Consider the following 23,735-nt stretch of genomic DNA (forward strand, 5'->3'; position numbering starts at 1 on the left):
CTTTCTTCCATTACTCATATTCCCTGGGTGAGTAGATGCATCATGTGTGGGTGTAAAATACTGTTGGTTTTATTTATCTATCATCAACTTTTTTATGTATTGAATGTCATTCAGACTATTAAGACAATTACTGCTTTAGATTCTAAAAGGGAGACAAAACAAGGTAGCAAACTGAGAATTTAAGCATTCAAGGATTGTTCCATGTTATTTTTTTTTCTCCACAATAGTAGTAACTTCGATTTCATGGATCAATCAAGAGGAACTGGACCTAAGGAGGAATATGAGTGAGCTATGTAGCAAGGCTTCATCATCCATCCCCTTTTCACACACAACACACTTTTCCCACTATTAATACTGTCAGCTTTCTAAAACATGGTTCAGTCTGCTGTCTGCCTTCTCAGAGCCATGGTTTTCCCATTGCTCATTTCATCTTATTCCTTTATACTATCGAGTTTATAAAAAAAAAAAAAAAACAACGCGCGAATAAAAAACAAACCTAGTCCCTAAGACCTGAACTGCTGACCTTAAACTCATTTGTGCTTTTTCTAGTCTTGATGTCTTTACTGGTTTTCTTCATCATCCATTTCCACCTCCATTCTCATCTCATGCCCCTTCTGATTCTCTCTTTTTTTCTGTGGGCTCTTAATTGGTTTTGTGTCTTTTTTTTTTTTTTTCCGAGTTTCCAGTCTTTTCATTTGGTCTCATTCTTTCTGCTCTTCTGGTTTTTTGTTTGTTTAGGGTTTTTTCCCCCTGTATCTCTTCCTGTTCTTCTAAAATTCTCCGTGCTTTTGGGTACTTTTCCCTGATGACTTTCTCCTTCACCACCCCATTTGGGCTCCACTTTCTTCACCACCTCTTCAGCTTCTGTCTTCTGCCATTCTCATATCCCATGGTCTCCCTAATTTCTTCCATTTCTTCCCTGTACCTATTTTTCCCAAATCCTGACAGTGTCATGCCCAGCAGCAGTATGGTGCTCTGTCCCCCCACCATTGGAGATGTTGCTGGCACTCCAGCTGAGGAGGAGATGGTGCAGATCTAAAAGCTGCAGTGAACAAATCCCACTGCATGGGAGCTGAAATTTGGGCACATAGCCAACATCTGCTCAGTTTAAAGGAAGCCTTGGCCACTGAAATGGGTTGGAGTTGTGCCAGTGGGGGACAGCATTGTCACTTCTCTCAGCCAGTCCCTCTGACAGCATAGCTGGATCATTGAGAGCTTTTGGGGGATTTCACATTAACTAGGGCTGTATCAGGCCATTTTGTGCTTCACTGAATTTGTACATCAATCTCTCTCAATTTTGCAGGGCTTACATCTCATGAAATGGAGTGAAATCATTAACATATGATGGTTTTCAGGCCTATTTCTGCTTTCCAGGTTCAGAATTGCCTTTTGCCAAAGGGTCAGGGTCCTGCACCGTTTATACACTTTAAAAACCTCTGCTGTGTATAATAATAATAATAATGATCCTTGCACTAAAATGATAATCACAGATGTTAATTTTGACTGATTACACAAATAAGGAAACTAAGGCAAAGAGGTCACAAAACTTGTCCAAGCCTGTCAACTTCTTTGAAATGAAAAGTCATTTCAAAGCTTCAGTCCCCAGTGCTGTGGAGTCTGACCCTTCAACTGATCTTTCATGTAATTTTGGACAACATATATTTAACTAGCTTGTGTTCTCCACTGTAGTCACATTAACAGCACTATCTTGTGCCTTTTCCACAGTAAACATATTAAACAAATTACTCAAGTCTTAATCAAACCTCAGAATTGAGGATATAGTGTTGTCCTTTATAAGTAGGACATCTGCAGAAGGTCTAAATACTATTAAGACTTCAAAAGTCACTTATTGAAGTAAATAGAAAAAATAGCTTTTGGTTGAGTTCAGGCATCCAAAACTGCATCTATAATAATAAACAAAACAACAATAAATAATAATGAATAAACAAAGGGCTTTTTTATTCCTAAAGCCAATTGGCCAAGCAGAACCCTCACCCTATAGCCCAATTCTCTTGCTTCAAGCACAGGGCAGCAATACACAAATTGGGCAATGTCTAGAGAGGGCAGTTTACACTACAGCCAAATCTATGGCCAGGCTGTGCTCAAAATTTAACTATATGAAAAACTGCAGAGCAGAAGTGAGCCTTCTCTTACCAATCAGGTAACCAGAACAGACAGTGCCTGCAGCTCATATTATGCTCCTCAGGCAACTGGGTAAAGCCCAGGTTTGTACTAGAAAAGATTAATAGCATCGCTCCTGATTAGGTGAGTTTTGTGATAGTACAAGGCAAAATTACAAGAAGAAAATGGAAGGTTCATTGTGTGGTTCTTAAACAATGCTTTTTTGATATATTGTTAAGGATAAACTAGTAGGATTTATGGGGTTTTTTTCCTTAGTTAACAAGTACTTTCCCACATTCATAGGTGCTAAATTCCAATAGAAATACTATAGCTTTCACAAGGGAAATTACTGTTATTGACTAAACAGGGTTGGAATTTCACTGTAATGGATGCTGTTGCTTTAAAATGCTAATTCTTCCCACTGGTTGATTTCTTATGTAAGGTATATTTTTGCTATGAAAAGATCAATAACTTATTATACCATCTTCTTTGGGCAATAGTTTAGGGGTATATTTGATAAAAATGTTGTCTTTTTCCACAAAAACTATAGAAATGCCAAAAACCTTACTACTGTTTTCTTTCTTCTAAAAGGTATTAGAGCTTTTAAAAATCAAGATAATACAAAATACTAGAAAACACAAAATACTTCACATTACATTGCAACACGGAAATTAAAACCTCTCCAGGTAAAATAAAGTAGGGCCTGATTTTGCAGTCTTTGGCTATGTGTATCACTGTTGAGTATAAACCCAGAGAGAGTAGCCAGGTAGTGTATCAGAGTAACAAGCACTGCTGATCAGGAGTAAATTTGGGAGATTCGTATGCATTCTCCGAACCATGTTTATTTTAACAGATTTAATTTCACCTTATGTACCTTAAAACTCCATTTTTAAGGAGGCTACAAATGGAACAAATAAGAGGGCAACTGAAAGGCACCTTCTTTGTCTCTGTTAGAAACTGTCAGTGGTGCAAATGAGCCTGTTAGAAGAAAGATTAATATTTGAATAATGGAGAAGGCTTTCACATTACCTTTGAGGCCTGGAACAAGAATCTGAACAGAGCAGGACTCCTCTGCAATGTGTTGAGGATATCCAGACCTTAGTAGTGACAGGAAGGCAAGGCTAATTAGAGTCACCAAGAAAACCAGATCTCTCTTCATAATGAGCACTTACAGGTCACTGACTCCTAAACAAAAGAATGAGTAAACAGTTATAAGAATTCCAAAGACTCTCAACAGTTTCTGAACACATGCAGCATCTTTCTACTAACACAACGTATTTTTGCATGCCACAATCCACACAGCATGAGAAGAACACATGCAGCTCCTCCAAGCAGTTTGTGTGTTCCTCAGACACACATGCAACTTGCAGCAGCACATTTAGCAGTTTGTTTTGCCATTAGATTGGGTGAGATAAAGCTCAGAAGAAATTTAGTTAACAAGGAGATTAAGCAATGCTAATAATGGACAATTGTATGTTCGGGTTTCTCATTAGAGACAGGAATCTGGAAAGGTGAACAGAAAAAATACAGTATATGGGCTTAGAATCATATAATTGTTTAGACCAGAAAAGACCTCTAAGATCATCAAGTCCAGCCATTAATCAGCAATGCCAAGTCCACTACTAAACCATATCCTTAAGTGCCACATGTACATATCTTTGAAATATGTCCAGGCGTGGTGACTCAACCACTTCCCTGGGCAGCCTGTTCCAATGGCTGACAACCTTTCCACAAAGAAATTTTTCCTAATATCCAATTTAAGCCTCCCCTGGCACAACTTGAGGCCATTTCCTCTCATCCTATTGCTTGTTATTTGGGAGAAAAGACCATCCCCCACCCTACCACAAACTCCTTTCAGGTAGCTGTAGAGAGCCATAAGGTCTCCCTTGAGCCTCCTTTTCTTCTGTCTAAACAATCCCAGCTCCCTCAGCTGTTTCTCACAGGACTTTGTGCTCCAGACCCTTCACCAGCTCCATTGTCCTTTTCTGGACACCCTCCAGCATCTCAATGGCTTTCTTGTAGTGAGAGGCCCAAAACTGAACCCAGGATTTGAGGTGTGGCAAGTATAGGGATACAATCACTGCACTGGTCCTGCTGGCCACACTATTGCTGATACAAGCCAGGATGCCATTTGCCTTCCTGGCCACCTGGCCTTGCACTAAAAGATGTTAGTACTAAGTTCCCACTTAGAAAGAGTGGATACCGCTCTAAAGAGGCAAGTCAATAGAAGATGAGACCTACTTCAATGCCTGAAACTTCACTTCCCATCTACCTGAGCACTGGAATTATGCCCAGCAAATTGTCTGATGCAATAGCCCTCATGTAAGTCATTGAGAGTGGAAAGCAGGTAATATTTCACTGTATCATGCAATGAAGTTACATCAGAGTCTTCAATAACTCCTGAAGAGAATCACCTTTGAAACATCCCCTTGTCTAAGCCTACAAGTGAATGGATTGCCTGAAATTAGGCTGTGAAGAGATGTCTCAGAAAATAACAGCACAGAAATGGAGTTTGTGTGAAAGGACCATCAAAAGACAGTAGTTAGGGGGCCTGTGGAAATACTTTCATAAAAGTGTTATTTATGTACTTCTGGTATGTTTTTCCAGTCCTTCTTTCACCAAAACTCTGTATTACACAAATAAGCTGAAAGTCATATCAGGTTTTCAAGAGGAAGTACCTGTATATCATCTTTTATAGCTACAATACAGACATGTGCATTTTATATCTAGAGCTATATTACTCTCCTCTCCCTGAATCTCTTCAAAAATAAGTCAAGTAAGATTAGGTACAGGTATGGGACCAGTACATGGGTCTGTATGACTTAACATATTTGGGGTCTAGGACGGTGGAACTGTTAATTTTGGGATGATCTGAAGGTATTAAACAGCATAACAGATATCTTAGCAGCAAGACCATGTAGATGACTTTGAAGTTGCGGGAATAAATTGTTCCTCTGAATTACTGTCTAGTTTGTACTTCCATTATCCCCTAGGAGACTGCAGAAAGGGGGTCTGATGGGAGCAGGTTTTGTCTCCCTTCTCATGTGTGGAAGGTATGGCATGAGTCCCAGGTCAAGTTGTTCTGCCTCACAACACCCTTGCTACACCATCTGAAGCTACACCCACCCACACTGCAGAGAAGGGGGACTCCACAACACACCCCTAAGCTCTCACTGATCATCCAGATCTGGGGCAAAGACTTGTGAGCCCCTTTTGACCCAAATCTTTTCCCCATCTTTCCTTCCAAAGGAGAGAGAGCTGCAGCTAAAGGCCCATGCCTTAAAAAGGTGGTGTCTATGCTTGGACCTGGGAAGAGCTCTAAGGTCAAGAGATCTCAATACAGTCATAATCTAGTGAGCTACAGTGGGGTAGGAAATGCTAGGGAAAATCTCGGGTGCTGGGTAATCCTCCCATGGGGCAAGGGAGGAACACGGAAATCTGGAGATTTCCACAACACACCATGTGCTCCTCTAACGGGCCAGCCATGAACTGCTTCATAGACAAGCTTTGTCAACCTGAAAAAATATCCAGAAGACTGTGGAACTGCTGTTCATATATTTAGGCCATGATAAGTTTTGTCACAATTGCAGCAATATCACCCAAGGCTTCTCAAGAGTGCAGGCAAACTTGACTTTTGTCACCCAATCATGAGGAACCAGAGGTAGAGGGCATTCCTTAAAATCAGGCATGGGCCATTAGAGTGGATCCAGAGGAGGGTCACAAATATGATCAGAGAAATGGCACCTCTCCTATGAAGATAGGCTGTTCAGCCTGGAGAGGAGAATGCTCTTGGGAGACCTCATTGTGGCCTTCCAGTACTTAAAATGGTCTTATGAAAAAAAGGATAGTGACTTTTTACACAAGCAGACAGAGATAGGACAAAGGAGAATGGCTTTAAACTGAAAGAGGAGAGATTTAGATTAAATGCTAGGAAGAAATCCTTTACTGTGAGGGTGGTGAGGCACTGGAACAGGTTGCCCACAGAAGTTGTGGATGCCCCATCCCTGGAAGTGTTCGAGGCCAGGTTGCATGGAGCCCTGAACAACCAGGTCTAGTGGAAGACGTCTCTGCCCATGGTAGGGGGATTGGAATTGGAAGATCTTTAAGGTCCCTTCCAACCCAAGCCTTTCTATGATTCTATGATAAAGGTGAACACATAGAACAGCAATAGCTGGGGAGGAAAGGGAAAAGTAATGGAAATTTGGATGCCATGGAGAAGGAGCAACCAGGTCAGCTCCTCAAGGCTCTGACAGACAAAACCAGCAGGAAAATATTTGCTGTGTTGCTGTCCTCTGCTGTTCTGAGGCTGGTCCTCTCTTGCCTATGCACAGGGCCAGCCAGAATTACTAGAAATCAAGTCAGGTTGCTGGCCACTTTACAGCTATTTTCTAAGGTTATACAAATTATTTGAACACAGTCTTGATATAGTTTTGAAGTATCAACCTCTGTGAGAGCACTTTCCTCCAAAATACTTTCATGTGCATACTAAAATTACTTTACATACATTAAGCTCGAATCTGGCTACATCTCCCCAGGAGAAGACTCCTAATCCCAGAGTACAAGGCACTGCATCTTGGTGTATCTTGCAGCCTAGAGAAGCTCACTGTATCCACCGTGGACAGTCCTACCTCTTTTTCCTGTCTGTGATTCACAACCATCAGCAAGTAAAAGAGAGAGCAACAAAAAAATAGCCAGTAAAAAAGGTTGAGGAGAAGGGTGTTTCTCCAGACCTTCAAAGGTTTCTAAGGTCAGTCTTGGCACTTGAATAGTTAGCGCTGGTTGACTAGAAAGTGAGGGAGTCCATAGCAGGAACAGCCTTCGTAATGCCAAGCTAGGGACCGGTGCTCCCTATAGGAAAACCAGTGAGTTGTGGTTGCAACAGCCAGCCAGGAGGATATGCCAGAGACTCATGCCTGGAAGGCTCTTCCAGACACTTGAATGTAGGTGCTTAAACCTCAGCAGCAGCCACCCTTGAGAGAAAGGATTTGTGGGCTGAGCAAACAGAGGATGTGTGTCCTACCTGCCTCAGCCTGCAGGTCCCACCCCACAGCCCAGAAGAGCACCTGGTCACCAGCATGCAGGACATCCTAGGAAGGGCATCCCACCTTTTTCTTGTAGCAGGGGCACTTCAGGATTCAGAAGATCAGACAGAGAGGCTTTCAAGCCAAGTGGTTCAGATACACAGCTGAAAGCCTGGAAATTAGGCAGTTTCAGCATGAGCACCCAGCAGACTGGTGATAAGGTTTCTTGACAGACAAGCTGGAGAGCAGAATTAAACAGCCTGAGATGGAAGAAGAAATTGAAATTAGGAGGGTGCTCCAGTCTCTGCATCAGTGAATAAAAGGCAGCATCACCTCCTCTGTCTGCATTTTATGAGGATTTAGATGTATTCAGACTCCAATTGAAAGATCAAAGACTCCAGGTATGTTAAATATTAATCTGCCTTTGCAAACTCCTACACAGCTCAGAGATGAGACAGACATTGAGAAGCAGAGAACTGTCAAGGCTGCTTGTTAGCTCTGCTCAGCAGCCAGATATGAAGGATTTTCTGGAGAAAACAAAACCTCCAATGAAGCTTCAGCACATTCCCCACTACCTGCTGCTGGGCTTACAAGCCTCAGTGACAGAGGAGATACACCTCACCCTATTTTGTGTTAGGTCAGCTCACAGAGAAAACAGACTTGTTCTAGAAAAATGAGCTTCTTTAGTGTCAGTCAGGTCACAACACCCAGATCTGTACAAATGCTCAGGGAAATTACCTTGGTCTGAGAAGAGCCACTAACAGAAGAAATCTCTGAAGAGGTTGCAGATTAAATACTTTATAGAGTTGCATCTGCAGTAAAGGGACACATTAGTAGCAGAAATAAAACCAAAAGCACTTTGGATATCACTTTCTCCACCTTTTCCTGCTTTCAAAAGAAACCTCTCCTGCAGCTAAAATTGCCTCATATGATTGAAATAAGAGTTTGATATCCAGGTATATGCCACAGCAGCATCTTTCATTTTAAAATCGTCAAAAATTCCTTGCCTTTCCGACCTACCTTCAAGTCCTTTCAGACCCAGATTCATAAAGGCGTTTAGAAAACCAAGCCCCACTGAAAGTGGTCCTCAGAAAAAGGTACCAGCCTGTTTTTTCAAATGCTATCTTGGTCTCAGTATTTGGAGTATCTTCAGCATCGGTAAAACCAATGCCAGAGAGAAACCTAGAGATGTTCAGCATTTAAAAAAGTATGAATGTTTTCTCACTGTCTAAGCAGGGGTCAGAAGTTTAATTTTCAGCACTTATAACAGCGGCCATTAAATCAGCGTAAGCTGAAAGCACTGAAAAACAAAATTAGAAGAGGAGGAAAAGGCAGCATTTACTTTAAAAAAAAAACAAAAGTTAGTAAAATGCCTCTATTTCCATTAGGAACGAAAACATATCAATGCAAACAGCACAACAATTTCCAAACAACTTTTGAGACCTATTTCCTCAAGTGAGGAAATCTACCTCACTTGACAAGAGAGAAGAGGCTTTACAAGCCAAGCTTCAAGTGACAAGTCCTTGAGAGACCATCAGAGAATCCCCAAGGCCCCACAGGCTTGCTCAAAACTGCTGCAGGACTGGCCAGGCCAGCTGGCCTCTAGCACTCCTTGAGCTCCCACACTTCCCCCCAACACTGGATCGAAAACTTGGAGATCACTTCAGCCAGCAAATGCCTCACGCATGGAGTTCCTGTATCTGCCAGTGGCTGCTCCACAAGGGTCAGCAGCTTGTTACATTTTGGATTTAGAATCAACAACACAGATGATCTACCCAGTTGAAACCAAATGGCTGAAAAATGCAGAAGGCAAACGATGCTTGCTGGCATTAGTGCTCAGCCAGCCAACAGTTATGGAGTAACTCTAATCCTCTGTATAATCCTATGAGATTTTGAGCTGTTTTTATTTCACTATTACTGAGTTGTTTTCATTCTTATTATGATTTTTGTTGTTATTTTTAAAACTATACTTTATTCTCAGGTATCTGAGCTGAATTATCTTTATTGTGAATTAAGTATGTTCCTAGTACAGACACACATAAATCTGCAGAGCCACAGCCACATTTGGTGACTTTCCCAAGCAGGTTTGAGTCAGCACTACAGACACAGCAATAACTTTCAAGGGTTTTCACTCCCCTGACTTTTCAAGCCCTCATCATTCATGTCCCGACACCTCCCAGAACAATTGGGTAGCTTGTCTGTCCTCAAGCATCGTGGCAGGCCCTAAGCCACATTCTAGCAGATGCAACACATGCCCACAAAATCACGCCAGTGAAATAGCAGGCTGTGACACAGACCTCATGCTATTTCAAACATTTTGAACAGATGATTTAAATTAAATTAAGTCCCAGGATACAAGGGTACCACCAGCACTCAGCACAGACTAGGGATAGGTTTCTGGGGGAAGCGGTGAGAGGCAGAAGGGACAAGCCTCCAGTGCTGTTCACACAAGCTGCTTTTCACCCCTTGGCCCAAGGGCTGCAGATCCTTCCCTGGGGAAGATGCCTTTCACACTAGAGATGAAACTTGTGTCACTGACCTCTTCTTTCTCCATTACAGCCTTGCTGATCATCCTAACCTACCGATGTTTTGTGTAGCTATGCTTTTACTTTATCTAAGCGTTTTCTCATTTGTCCTCCCAGCTCCCTTGTGCGTTACCTTGGGTAATCAAGAGTTCACCACTTAGCTAGACTATAAAAATCAGAATCAGTTACAAAGCTGTTTAAACAATGATCATTATCGTAACATTGCAATGCTCTCAAGTTAAATTCTACATGTTGATTTAAAGGTTGAAGCAATGGACTTGAAAGACTGAAAAAAAATCCCTAAATATTAATACTGTAGAATTGCAAAAAAGAGGACCATAACTGCTGCAGTTACCAAGTCTCTGTGAAATCTATGGAGCATGGAGTAGTATAAAGCAGAGATATAACACGTTTCAGGTCCTGATGATGCTGAAGAGCAGCGTTTGTTGCAGAGGACAAAAGAGTGAGTCTAGCATTACCTAAAAACCTAACTGATAGGAAGTCTTTGGTTACTCCCCAAAGTACACTTAATTCTGGCACAATAGAGCCATGTCCTCAGCCAATATTTGTGAGGTATAAGGGACTATTAGTTCTGCCTGTACAATGTAGATGCCTTTGACATATGTAGGAATAGTAGTCTCACTTTTCATCAAGAAGAATGTTTGTAAAAATTGGGACAATTTTTTCCTGATGTTGTTCTGCTGAAGTCAATGAATTCATGTTAGAATTAACTTACTGTAATCTGTGTTAAAAATATAAAATCAGGGCTTCAGGGTAAGATCAAAATAATGCCAGAAGGGGACAAGTATGTTTTCAAAACCTTTAACTAGAGGGAGATGGGACCCAGGTGCCAAATCTTTCACAATAGTTCTCTATGGCTTTTCAGTCAGTAGAAAATAATGCTCAAGTAGAATTTTATCTTTATGTAAAATGTTGGTCAGATACAACTAAAGAGAATTTCTCCTGCAATGTTTTAATCGAAGTCCCTACTAGATTACAAGATCTCTGCTGTTTGCAGTTATATTTTACAAAAACAGTTTGCAGTTTTGGATGTCATCCTTAATATATGTCAGATCAAATTTTCAGTATTCTTTACCTCCCCAAAATGCAAAAAAAAAAAAAAAAAACAAAAAAAAAAAACAACAAAAAACCCACAAAAAAACCCCCAAAAAAACACCCTAGAAACAAAAACACCACCAACAAAAAACTTACCAGGGTTCAAATGTAGGTGTCAGTTCTTCTAAAACCTGGGTCTAAACCATCACAGTTCATCCCTGTTCCCATAAAGCATTTACATGAGTACCTGATGCTATCCCCACACACAGTTTTATTTCTGTAGGAAATAAAACACCAAGGATTCACCATGAAACAGTGAATAATGTGGAGAATGTTGCAGCGTACTTTTATTTACATGAATAAATATATATTATGCATGTATGCATTTGTAATTTTATTTATGAAGCTTTAAGGCATTGCTTTTCTTCCCTTCTCATCCACAGAGGCTTAGGACTGGTTGCAGAAGTTGGGGTATTTGTGCAGTATTTAAGTGGTTAATGCCCATTCAAGCAACTTATGCTTTCCAACACATTATCACTCTCCAGGTGCTTGGAAGTTTTCCTAGGGGGACCTGACAGTTATTTTCTTGAGGGCACTGGACAGGCTCAAAAGGCAAACTCAGCATGGGGAGGGTGGTCCCAGTCCTGCAGCTACATTTTTGGAGGTGTAGAGAACAGGTAGAAAGGACTATCAAGGCCCCATCTGATCATCCCAGCCATGGCAGCAGTGGCACCTGCCTTTTGCACAACAGAAATGCCACTCAAGTATTGATCCAAAAAGTGTGAAGTACTAGCTATGGAACATCCTTTACTTAAAAGGATTTGAACCCACAGCTCCAGTTCCCCAGGAGAGTAATTGCTAATATTGGGTGGACACTGAAATTAGAATGCACTCAGGCATGCCACATTAAAGGATGGAAGGAAGCAGAGAAGAAGCCTGATGATGAAGCCAGCTCAAGCTTAGTGTGGTAGGACACTAGATTAAAAGGGGGAAAAATTAGTGTTCTCCCTTCCCTGCTGTTTTCATGTCCCACAATGGACTCATGTATAAACACAGGGGCAGATCAGGAATGCCCAGACAGAAGACAAAATCTAAGCAAAGCAGTTTATGAGGCTAGAGGAAGAGAAAGACAAGATAGGAGATTTAGAATGTAGATCACTAGTTGGAAAAACACAAAGCAAAAGTGAAAAACCAGAGGTCTGACAGAGAAAGGACAGATGACCAACGGCACCATCCCAGAGGGCAAGTGGACAGGAAAAATGTTTGCTTTTGGTTGCCACAGCATCCTACTGAGGAGAAGAAACACAGAGGAGAAACAGCTGCCCCCTTTTCTCACGCATTAGGTGAGTGACAGCTATTTTTAAAGGAGGTTCTAAAAATAATGGGAAGCTGCCTAAGAATAAAAACTGTTGCCCAGTCCCTCCCAACGCTGCAAGTATGACACCTCAAAAAGTGAGCCACAAGACAGAGCACAGTTGGCATTAGCAGATGCCTATTTATCAGAACAATTTTGTTTAGATACAGACCTCAAACTGAGGCTAGTTATAAACAGACCCTTGGGTGAGATTTATCTGTTCAGGCTTAGGTGGTCAGTCTGAGAAAATCACCCCAAGCTCCCTGTATTACCAAGTCAAAGAAAGGCACCTTGGCATGTGGATTCATTTCATCCCAATGCAGGATAGATAACTGACTCTGGAGGTACCTACTCATCGCCCAGTACGACTATCTCAGCCTTGTAGGTAGGTGAGGAGTGTCCTACCATCACTAATTACCTAAGTCAATCTATGGGTGGGCTAACAGCAGCCTGCCTACGGCAGTCACATACTACCCTCCCCTTCTCTGTACTGTCACCAACTGCCAGCTGATCCCATCACAAGCTAGCACAGGCAGTAAGCTATTCTTCTTTCTGTAATGTTTTTCTGTTGATTTAGATTCTTGGTTCCTGGTGAGAGTAAAATGGTTATAATTCCTGCAAAAATTATGCCAGGCAAGGAAAGAAATGCCCTTGGCAGCAGCTGAGATGGCCTTCAGTGTGTTGCTAAACTGTGCCCTCACATGCCAGAAGCATACAGAAAGCAGAAAGATGCATAAGTGAAAGAATACAAAGGACTAAATTCACCAGAAAAAAAAAAGTCCAGCACATAATTAGAGTGGGAACATTTTAAAAGGAGGAGAGATATGGCAAAATACCAGGCTGCAATGGAAAATAATATCCAGCAAAAGATACAGACCATAGGAAGTAGAACGACATCAGGCATTTTGCAATAGCATGCAAGCCACTAAGAGTCATGGAAATGATCCAAGGGTGTTATCCTCAAATGACAAGTACATACTTCTTGGAATTATATCCCCAATATAACAAAACACCATGGTACATAAGCATGCATGATCAAAATCTGGCATTTGAACTGGGGCAGTATCAATGTAATTTCAACAAAAGGTTCTTTTTGTTCTCAGGCTGGGAGATGAAATAACACTCTATATGTGATCCTATGCTGAAACTTTCCTAAAGGTTTTCAAAGGCAAGTCCTGCCTGATCAACCCAGGGGCCTTCTATGGTGGAGTGACTACATCAGTGGACAAGGGAAGTGCTACAGATGTCATTTATCTGGACTTCTGTAAAGTCTTTGGCACAGTCCCCCACATCATTCTTCTCTCTAAACTGGAGAGAGATGAATTCGATGAGTGGACTGTTAGATGGATAAGAAACTGATTGGATGGTTGCATCCAGAGGGTTGTGGTCAATGGCTCAGCATCCCAATGGACATCAGTGACAAGTGGGGTCACTCAGGGGTCTGTGTTGGGACCAGTTTTATTTAATATCTTCTTTAATGACATTTGCAGATGACACACCTGAAGGACGGGAGGCCATCGAGAGGAATCTGGACAAGCTCAAGAAATGGGCCCATGGGAATACCCTTGGTTCAACAAGACCAATTGCAAGGTGCTGCACCTGGGTCAGTGTAACTCCCAGTATCAATCCAGGCTGGGGGATAAACAAGATTGAGAGCAGCCCTGCCAAGAAGGACTTGGGGGTAGTGCTGGTGAATGAGAGGCTAGACACGAGCTAGCAAAGTGCACTCAAACCAGAAAGCCAAACGTGTCCTGGGCTGCATCAAGAGCAGTGTGGTCAGAAGGTTGAGGGAGTTGATTCTGCCCCTCTACTCTGCTGTCATGAGACCCCACCTGCAGTGCTGCATCCAGTTCTGCAGATCCCAGCACAGATGGGACATCGACCTTTTGCAGCAAGACCAGAGGAGGCCACCAAGATGATCAGAGGGATGGAGCACCTCTCCTGTGACATAAGGCTGAGAGAATTGGGATTGTTCAACCTGCAAAAGAGAAGGCTTCAGGGTGACCTAATTGCAGCCTTACAGTACCTGAAGGGAGCCTACAAGAAGATGTGGAGGGACTTTTTACAAGAGCATGTAGTGACAGGACAAGGGGGAAGGGTATCAAACCAGAGTAGGTTTAGATTAGATATTAGGAAGAAATTTTTTACTGTGAGGGTGGTGCAGCACTGGAACAGGTTGCCCACAGAAGTTGTGGATGCCCCATCCCCGGAAGTGTCCAATGCCAGGCTAGACCAGGTTTTGAGCAAACAGGTCTAGTGGAAGGTGTCCCTGCCCATGGCAGGAGGGTTGGAACTAGATGATCTTTAAGGTCCCTTCTAACCCAGCCCATTCTGTGATTCTACAATATCTTCAATGGAGAAATGACAGCTGATCTTCATAGCAATAGTACTACCCAATGTCTTTTTTTTCTTAGAGTGTTGACACACCTTTCCAAGTGCAGATAAGGGAAAGAAGGTAAAAGAAAGGGGAACCTATCTAAACAGCTCCCCACGTTAACAGAAAATACATGGTTGGTACACAGAAATGGTTCTAGAAGCAAAACGCAGTGGGAAAATAAACAGGGTTTTATGGGTCTGATGTGACTTAGTAGAAGCACACACAAAGACACACAATTCCAGCAGACAACTAGACACTGACAAAGTTCTCAGAAGTCGAAGTATTCTCACACTAAAATGCTACAGCAGACTTTCACTAATCAGTCTAATATCATTGGCAATAGTCATAACCCTACTTAAAAGGCATGCCAAATGGAACCTAGCTGAAAGAATATCTTCCAGTGGCAAAATTTCCTAAAGCAGATCTTACACATACCACAATACCTGTGCTCGAAATCCTTTGCCATGTACAATGCACCGGTTGACAAATATTTTTAAAAACTGAAAAAGAGTAAAAGTGACTGTATTCAGTGTGAGATGCTTTTGACAATCTCATCTCATTTTGAAAAAGAAATATGAATTCAGGAAAAACAGACAGAATGTGTTGAACACAATTTGAAAACAAGCGTGTTTATCTGAATTCATATAACCTGAAGATGTTACTTCCCTGACCTGTATACCATGATGCTTCTGTTATCAAAAAATTCTTTAGGATGACAACTCCCTTTGAGAATTTTTCATTAAAGTCCTTTCATCTAACCAACTGCCCTGAGAGATTTCTCTATTTTAATAATGTACATTTCTAGGGAATAATACAACAAGCTATGTTAATAAGTGATAACTACTGGCATCTCCATCTGCTTTGGTACTCGGCAAATTCTCTAACAATAGCAGCAGATGCACCTTTCACACAGCTAGAACATGACCACAGGCCAGCTGCACACAAATTAAGAAGCTGCAGAACAGCTAAGCAATGATCACTTGAACCTACACTTGTGTCCGTTCAGAATTTATAGGGCACGTACAGGAAAAAAAACTAATTCTACTGTTCTGGTTATGCAGCTACCAGTAAAATAAAAGGCTTCAGAGGAGTTAAAGAGTACACTGACCTGAAATCCCATCATCTGCCAGTTGACTTAAGAAAAGGAAGAATGAAGGACAAAAATGACGTGTCGCAGTTACTCAGTGCTGCCAAAACAATGGCACCAACTCTACACATAGAGGAAACTCCACGTACCCAACACTGCAGTTGCAACATTTAACATCACCTTCCCTAAAATTAAGGAACAATGTGAATGCAACCACGTGTGAATTAAGTCTGAATGGCAAAATGCATGTTTAAACACAGGGTTGCTCAGGAGACAGAGTAAAAACTGTCAGACCAGATGTGGTGAGTTGACCTTGGCTGGATGCCAGGTGCCCATGAAGCCATTTTACATAAGTCATAAAAAGTAGAGAGTGACTAAAGACTTTTTGACACTCCACAATTATACGAAAGGCAATTCTGACACATGGCCTGGGTTGGAAGGGACCTTAAAGATCACCTGGCTCCAATCCCCCTGATGTGGGCAGGGTCACCTTTCACTAGACCAGGTTGCTCAGAGCTCTGCCTAACTCAGCCTTGAACAGTTACAGGAATGGGGTATCCATAACTTCTCTGGGCAACCTATTCCAGAGCCTCACCACTTTTACAGTAAAGAATTTCTTCCTAATATCTAATCTAAACCTACTTTCTTTCAGTTTGAAGCCCTTTCCCCCTTGTCCTGTCACTACATGCTCTTGTAAAAAGTCTCTCCACATCGTTCTTGATGGTTCCCTTCAGGTACTGGGAGGTTGCAATTAGATCACCCCAAAGCCTTCCTTCTCCAGGTTGAACAAACCCAATTTGTGATGATATTGAAGAGGAAAAGAAGAAAATCTCCAATAAAGAGGTTTTTCAGCTGCAGCTCATAACACAGCTCTTGTTACATCACCTCACTTTATCTCTACATTAGCTTTAAACTTCAAGTTCACTGCACTGCAAATGCACCTGCGGGTGCTGCCTACAGATCCATTGCCCTGGAGTCTCCCCAGCATGCATGATGAGCCCTTCTCTTGCTCTGCCACATGTTCTCAGTATCTGCTTCCTTAACATTTCCTGAATGTAACTCCACCCCAGTGAGCCATCAGAGACCTGTTTTCTCATTTAACACCATTCTGACAAGGAAGCTCATTGAGACGCATTTTTCTTTTCCTATGTAATAAGACATTTTTTGCTGTTCCCTGGGCTAGGCCTTCCTTACATTCTTGTCTGATGTTTTTATCTTGATTGGTCATAATTACTGTGCCATCTAACATTTCCAGTTCTTTCACATATCAATTTTTTAAAGCTCTTTGTTTTAATTCCCAAAAATTACATGATCTCTTACAAATCTTTCTCTGATGATAATCAAAAATTCTACTTACAAGTAGAATAAAAATTATAAAATCACTTACATTGTTTTGTCCTTCCAAATGAGCAGATTGACTCTGGCATTCAGACCACATGGAGATCAAATCAACATCTCATCCATGGTCTCTTGAAGGCCCATGGATCATTTCTAAAGAGTCCACTAAGGATGCATAAATGCATGCCTATTTTCAGCAAGTTTCAGTATCTGCTAAAATCATCAGCACCATAACAGGAGATTTTGGGGTGATCCACAACTAAGCCTGATAATCACTCAAATTAAGCTGAAAATCTTAGAGTGTTGTCTGTAGGAATGTTTTCTTGTTATTATTTATACTTATTCTGCAGTTAGTAAGCAAGATAAAAAGAAAATAATCACAGAGTGAGCCACGCTTAAGACTAGACAAAGACAGGCACCAGGAACCCAAGCACACCTATGGACACAGCTTTACTCTTCAAGATCCCTACTCAAAAACCAGCCAAAGCTGAAGCAGTTTCTCTTTCCACTCTCCATTCTTTGCCCACATTCTTCACCCCTAAACCTCCAGATGAGAGCTGCCTAAGTCAACACTACCCCTGAATCTGTATCTGTGGCCTCATCCCACGTTCAAAGCATCCAAAAACATCTCCTAACGAGTCAGCCACCTTATGAGGCAGTAGGTTCCTGTGGTTTTATTGGAAAACTTGAGTGCCTAAGCTTTTCTCAGTGCACAGACCAGGGATAGTAAACATCTTGCCTGAAGAGAACAAGACACTATTCTCCCACCTAGTCCATTTATGCCCATCAAGGAAACATACCCAAATTCATTCAGTCTCCTCTAAGCACATGATAAACAGGAAGGATAGAAAACACTGCCATTCCCTTCTAAAACATGGTGGGGAGATGCCTCTCTCTTGCAAGTTAGCTTCTTATGCAGGCTGGCTTCTCATGCCAAAGGAATAGACTTCCCTGGACTGTTTAGACCTTCTCTTTTTTCTTGTATAAATTCAAAGCAGTATCAACAATTGGAAACTGCCTTGGGAGCTGTGGACACAATCCACAGTGGTCCCATTTCCAAATTACTATGTTGGTTAGTGACAAGGGCACCTTTTCAGCAGATGGGAGGTGGGGGTTTGAAGCAGTGCAATGAGCTGCATCTAGATCTCCTGCTTCCCAGGTAAGTGGTCCTGGACAGTATGTTATTACATGACAGCTGGGTAGCAGCAGTTCATTTTTCAAAGAGAACTGTAGAAAACTCTTTTCCTCAGAGCCATTTTTCAAAGCCTCCATGCTTGAAGGAAAACTGGGCACACACATTCAACGCAAGCTTCCACCTCCTGGAACTTGAGTTTCCCCAGGCACTTGGCACTAGAGATAGCGAATTTATCCACTCCTACATCCAGCAGAGGGAATCATGAAGCACCTCTCTCACAAACAATTTTCAGACAGCTGCTGTGGCCCTCACACATTTGGCTGTCTGTGGTGAGTCACCGTCTTCAGCACTTAGGTCTCCTCCATTCACTCCATATAGCAGCTAAACATTACTGATTCTTGGTCTGGAGCCTGGTATCGACCTTGCAGCACTGTGACACTTTGTTCATGTCTATGCTTCATTCATGTGCTGTACTATTGGACTAGATGACTTTTTAACCAACCCAAACCGTTCTATGATTCGTTGCAGAAGGAAACCAATGTAAACCCTAAAACTCCCCATCATCTGTCTTACTGCTCTGTCCTGGCCTCCAGGACACCCTATGGAACTTCTAACTAATCTTCTGATACATTTTTGAGGCAGTAGCATCCAAACAGTCCCAGCAGCTAAGGAACCTTGGATCCTAATGAACAAGTAAGAGACTGGTGCACTAATGAAGAACTTGAGCAGACCAACTTCCATTCTTTTCTTGTCTACAGACATCTTATACAACTAGAGGCAAATCACCCAGGACTACATTTTTATGAAGAGACACTTAAATGGGCGAGATGAGACCTTGCTGGATTTTCAAAAAATGACTCACTCTAAAGCTTCAGGCTCCTACTAGGTTGTTTGCCTCTTGACTTCAGAGTTCTTAAAAGATCTTAAAATTCAGCCATGCTCCCTTGCATTTTTCAGTACTGAATATATCAAATGGAGCACGTTTAGCACAAAAGTTGGCAGAAGCACTAACAAAGCCTTAGAAACATTATTAAATATTCTCTCCCTTGTACAGTTGTTTGCATGGATAAAAACATCAAAAGGCTTTAAACCTTCTACTGACATATCACACTGTTTTGAAGGGTCCTACTCTCACGGCTGAAAAACAGGATGGCTCATGTGCAAAACAGAAGGAAGGAGTCGAAATTTAAGAAGCTGCCAACTAGTTATTGACCAGCTGATGTCTTATGAGCCCAGTCTGTGCCTCTTTCACTACACTACCTTTTCCAAAATACATCTTAACACTCCTTTCATCAAGGGAAATTAAAATAGCCAGATCCTGACCACGCAGCTGTATGGGAAGCGTGGTTCAGCTGTGAAGTTCAGCCACTAGTGAAATGCAGTGCAAAGCACAAACTACACTTCCCCAGAGAAACCATGAGAATATTTTTGGCTAAACTCTCCTGGTTTTCAGCCAAAATAATTTGACAAAAGAACTAAACTATCCCAGAGAACTGACACTTTACTTTAAAAAGGTATTTTGCCAGAAGTCTTCCTACTTCAAAAGGATTCTGGCTCAAGAGTTTTTGAACAGCCCTAAAGATGACTAAATAAGAGTTTTAGAAACAGTGTAAAATCACTCAAAAGTAATCAGAAAAAATAGTTTTGAACATAATGTACAGTTACAAATTACACAGTAGATTTCTGCTGCTTCCACACTGCAATTCTCTGCTGACTCTGGGACTATGCCATGTTTAAAATGCCATTTTGACTATGAATTTAGTTAAATATTTTCTTTCATATATTAATTCAAACAATAATTTCATTGTAACAGATACATCTAAGAATTTTATGAAAGACAGTCCAAACATTTTTAAAAGGAATACTCAACTTGAAGTCTAACTTCTTGTCTACAACATCAGCATACCTTACCAGTGCTGCATAAGTAACATACTAAAATTTTAGGGATGGTATCATTGTTATATGTGAGACCTTTAAATCAGTGTTTGTATTGTATTTTCTGATCACTGTAATGCTTTAAATGTTCGTGATCATGTAAACGATCATATAGATATGAAATATAAAAGATCTCAGCTACAGAGAAGAAAACACAGGGTAACAGTTTTTACATTTGCCATATTTTAAAAATCTTTCAATACCCAAGGGTCAAAGTTGTAGTATTTCCAGTCCAGTTGCTCTGTTTCACTATATGGCAAGTAAAGTTGGGTAAGATTCTCCACATCTATTTGATTTTGCTCAAAAACAATCCCCCTTTAGAATTTCACTGCCTATACTGAGCACATATGTATGTATGCACAGAGGTCAGAATGGAAACTCGCAAATCCCTCATGAATCTCAATTTTTCATAGCCCATAACTAAAAAGCATACATATGTGCCCTTCTGCTTACCAAAGTATGGTTTATTCTCATATTCCTGCTCATTTAGAACAAGATTTTTTATCTTTATACATCCTTATATCTCATTAAGCATTTCTGCATAGTACTACTTCCAGCATGATTTGGTTTTCATTGAGATTGCTCTTAATTATCCAGTGGTGTAATTCCAGCTCTTACTGGACCTTCTGTCATGTTTCACTTCTGCAATGCCAGCCTTGCAGCTGTATTAAAAGACCACTTTTTAAAGCAGAAAACAGAGAACTGCCTATATCTGTTACCAGGAATTACAACCCATCAATGAAGTAAAATAAGTTTCAATTGTAGAAAAAGTTAAAATACATATACTGTTTTGTCCTTCCCTGTTAAAAGGAAAGTGAGCTCTTCCAATGGCATTTGTACATTTTAAATACAACCCCCCTTAAACGAAACAGGAATTCAGTGATCTAACCCACATGGGTGCTTCACAGTAGAAAGGTCCAGTGTTACCCCACAGATATCAAGCTCTTTTTTTTCCTTACCTTCCCTTACTATTTGGGGATTGTCAATCATATTTTGTCTTACACAAGGCAGCCCCCTAACAAACACAGACTTTTTCCTCTACTTGCTTCTACAGAATTAAAGCATAAAAGTCTCTTACCTTATGGCTGCTGAGAAAATGGGAACTGCAGAACGCTCTGTGCCTGCAGGGACACTGCACAGATGAACCTCATTGCTGCTGTTTACAGAAGTCTGACAGTTTTTAATTTGAAAAGAGGTTGTCTTTTGCTTTTCGACAGTTCAACAAATCAGACAAAACAGTTGCAAGTGTTATCTGTAAACAGCTTCCTGTTTGAAATAGATCAGCTGTCCTGCAGGACAATAATTAGGAAAGAAGTGTGGGAAAACTGAAGAGGTCCATGATGTAAGCTTTTTATTTTGGGAATGTACTTTTTTGGGAATGCACTCTTACTTTCCCCTCCTCCTCTCTAGCAGAGAACCCCTTTTTAACCATTTACATCTATTCAGCTCTAAGCCATGCACGCACACTGCCCCAGCACAACACTTTTCTTGCTTTGCTTCAGCAGATATGAAAACATATGAAACACAGCAGCAAGTGTGAACATCTTGCATGGATAATTAACACACTCTCCCTTACTGAAATTCTCCCTGTTCTTGCAATTGCCTGCAGCATTCTTGACTTGAGTAAAACATGCAACTATTTCAGAGCCACATCTCAATACTCCACAACAACCTAAGTGCTAAATTATCCACGTGGCAAGCATCTTCACAAATTATTTCTTTTTGAAACACCTTTTGATATCACTTTTGTGATATCAAAAATAGCTTCTAAATAAACAATTCTGATTTTTACCTTAAACAGCTAGACTAGTTTGAGCCCTGGGTAAACCACAGTACTCCACATATGTTCAAGCAGGAAAAAAACTGGGGCCAGCTGCCTGTGGTAAGTGGGATTTTGAGAACAACCCTCACTGTTAAAGAAGTTAATACTTCAACAGATATAAATGGCTTCTCTCTCGGTTTCCAGAGTAAATAGTGAGTAGCACTTATGACTATACCAATTAATACTCCCTAATGAATAGCTGCTATGTTTGTAAGACAGTAGCTCTGATAGCTACAAAAAAGGCTTGTGAATTATCTGTCTGCACCCTATGCCACTCTTCCCCCCTCGCAGTTTTTCCAGCTAAGGTTTGAGGGGTCATGCTGTAAGCAAGCACCCAGAGGGCTGGGAGCCTGGGTAACTCCCAATATGTGACCTCTTACTGGAAGAACAGGATGGGATCTGAGGGTAGTAGCAGGAGGTTCTTTTCCATCTTCCACAGTCCTAAGATCAGGAAAGTATTAGAACACAGAAATGTTTTAGACTGAGAGACTTGAGGACGCTGCAGTAGTTGTGTGTGTTCACCTTATCACCTCTCAGATCCACTCTGGTGGAAGGCATAGGTCCACTCCACTGAGAATTTTGTGGTGGGGCTTGCAATACAAGCTGATGACACACGGTACTGATGCACTCTTTTCCTGCTTTGCTCACGAGATTACGTATCCTCTCTCCCCAGCCCTGGGGTGTGCAACTTCCCTACCCACCACAGCTCATGATTTTGCAGCCCACAGTAAAGCATACACTGACCAGCTTTGCTGGTAAAGACAAAAAACAGGTACAAAAAGAGGTAGTGATGTTTCATACTCAGGACTCCCTGTGGACTACCTTCATAAAGGCAGACCTCTCCTAAACCACCGTTTCAGTGTTGGACTGGAACCTAGCTACCCCCCTCCATTGCTACAGACTCCTGTATTTTAACACACACCAAATGGTCATGAAAAGTTAAGAACCAATGATCACTTCCAGATCACATCAGTAAAGAAAGGACAAAACGGGAGAATATGAACATAACTTCGTAAAGAACACACAACTCTAATTTGAAAGTTTTGGGGATTTTTTTTTTACATATAAGCCCCATGAGTTCAGTGGGAGCAGAAGGCAATTAGCAGGATTGGGCCCTTGCAGCACTCTGTTGGCAGCGACTTGCCAAGACAAACATTTTATGTAAAGAATGCAGCAAAGTGACTGCAGTCCAAGCCTTTGAAGATCATATTACCATGGCAAAGACAATTCCATTTACATACATATCTACTCTCCCTGTAAACATATGCAAATAACTTTGAGGCCAGAAAAAGAATTCAAGGGAGAAATAGAGTCATTCAGGAAAAGTTAGTAGAAAAGGTAGGATTCAACACTGGGGATGGAGAAGTGAAAACAAACATAAATTAACAGAATTCAAAAGGAAAGGGCAAACACTATAAATGCAGCAGAAGTGCTTTCTCTAGGAAAGGGAAAAATAAGTAGTACATAGTTTTCTTTCACGTAAGAGAGAAAAAAAGCATAGTCCCTATACAGAAGGGCATAAATAACTTTTGCCTACCCTGAAAGCCAAGTGGAAGCTGTGTAGCCATATTGCTTACATCATCTAAATCAGGCTGCTCTGTGCAAACTGGTGTTCTGATGCGTGGACCAAATGGGAGCAGCTCAGGCCATCAGCAGGTTGCAGTAGCTCTTGGCAATTAAGCTAAAGTTCTTTATTATGTTAACATGCCTGCCTGAGACACTGTAGCACCTAAGAGCTGATTCAAAAGACTTTCAGCCGCCCTTGCTGGATGAAGAGGGACAGCCTCCAGAGGCTATGGTATATTAGCCTGCACAGATGAGCAACAAACTCCTGGACAAACTGAAACACAAAAAGGAAGCCTACACAGAGTGGAAGCGAGGACAGGTAGCCTGGGAAGAACACAGAGAGAATGTCTGAGTAACCAGGGGTCATGTTAGGAAAGCTAAAGCCCTGAGAGAATTAA

The 23,735-nt window shown here is 41.4% G+C and overlaps 1 protein-coding gene across 6 annotated transcripts in view; it reads right to left on the reverse strand.

The window, feature by feature from the left end:
• COLEC11 (collectin subfamily member 11) overlaps positions 1–22,831 on the reverse strand; it is a 44,933-nt gene extending 22,102 nt beyond the window's left edge. Inside the window, exons 1-3 of one of the 6 annotated variants that reach the window (XM_051778375.1) lie at positions 21,028–22,831; positions 7,227–7,402; positions 3,151–3,306 (exon numbers count right to left, since the gene is read on the reverse strand). In XM_051778375.1, the coding sequence (XP_051634335.1) occupies positions 3,151–3,280 (130 nt within the window). In that variant the 5' untranslated portion in view covers positions 3,281–3,306; positions 7,227–7,402; positions 21,028–22,831. Of the gene's footprint in view, positions 1–3,150; positions 3,307–7,226; positions 7,403–10,879; positions 10,976–14,889; positions 14,955–21,027 lie in introns of those variants that run through there. The other 5 variants (XM_051778378.1, XM_051778377.1, XM_051778376.1 and 2 more) reach the window with 5 other exon arrangements.
• Between the last annotated feature and the right edge of the window lie 904 nt (positions 22,832–23,735).

Source organism: Manacus candei, unplaced genomic scaffold, assembly GCF_025592945.1.
Source record: "Manacus candei isolate 608988 ecotype Guabito, Panama unplaced genomic scaffold, ASM2559294v1 h1tg000011l, whole genome shotgun sequence".
NCBI lineage: Eukaryota > Metazoa > Chordata > Aves > Passeriformes > Pipridae > Manacus > Manacus candei.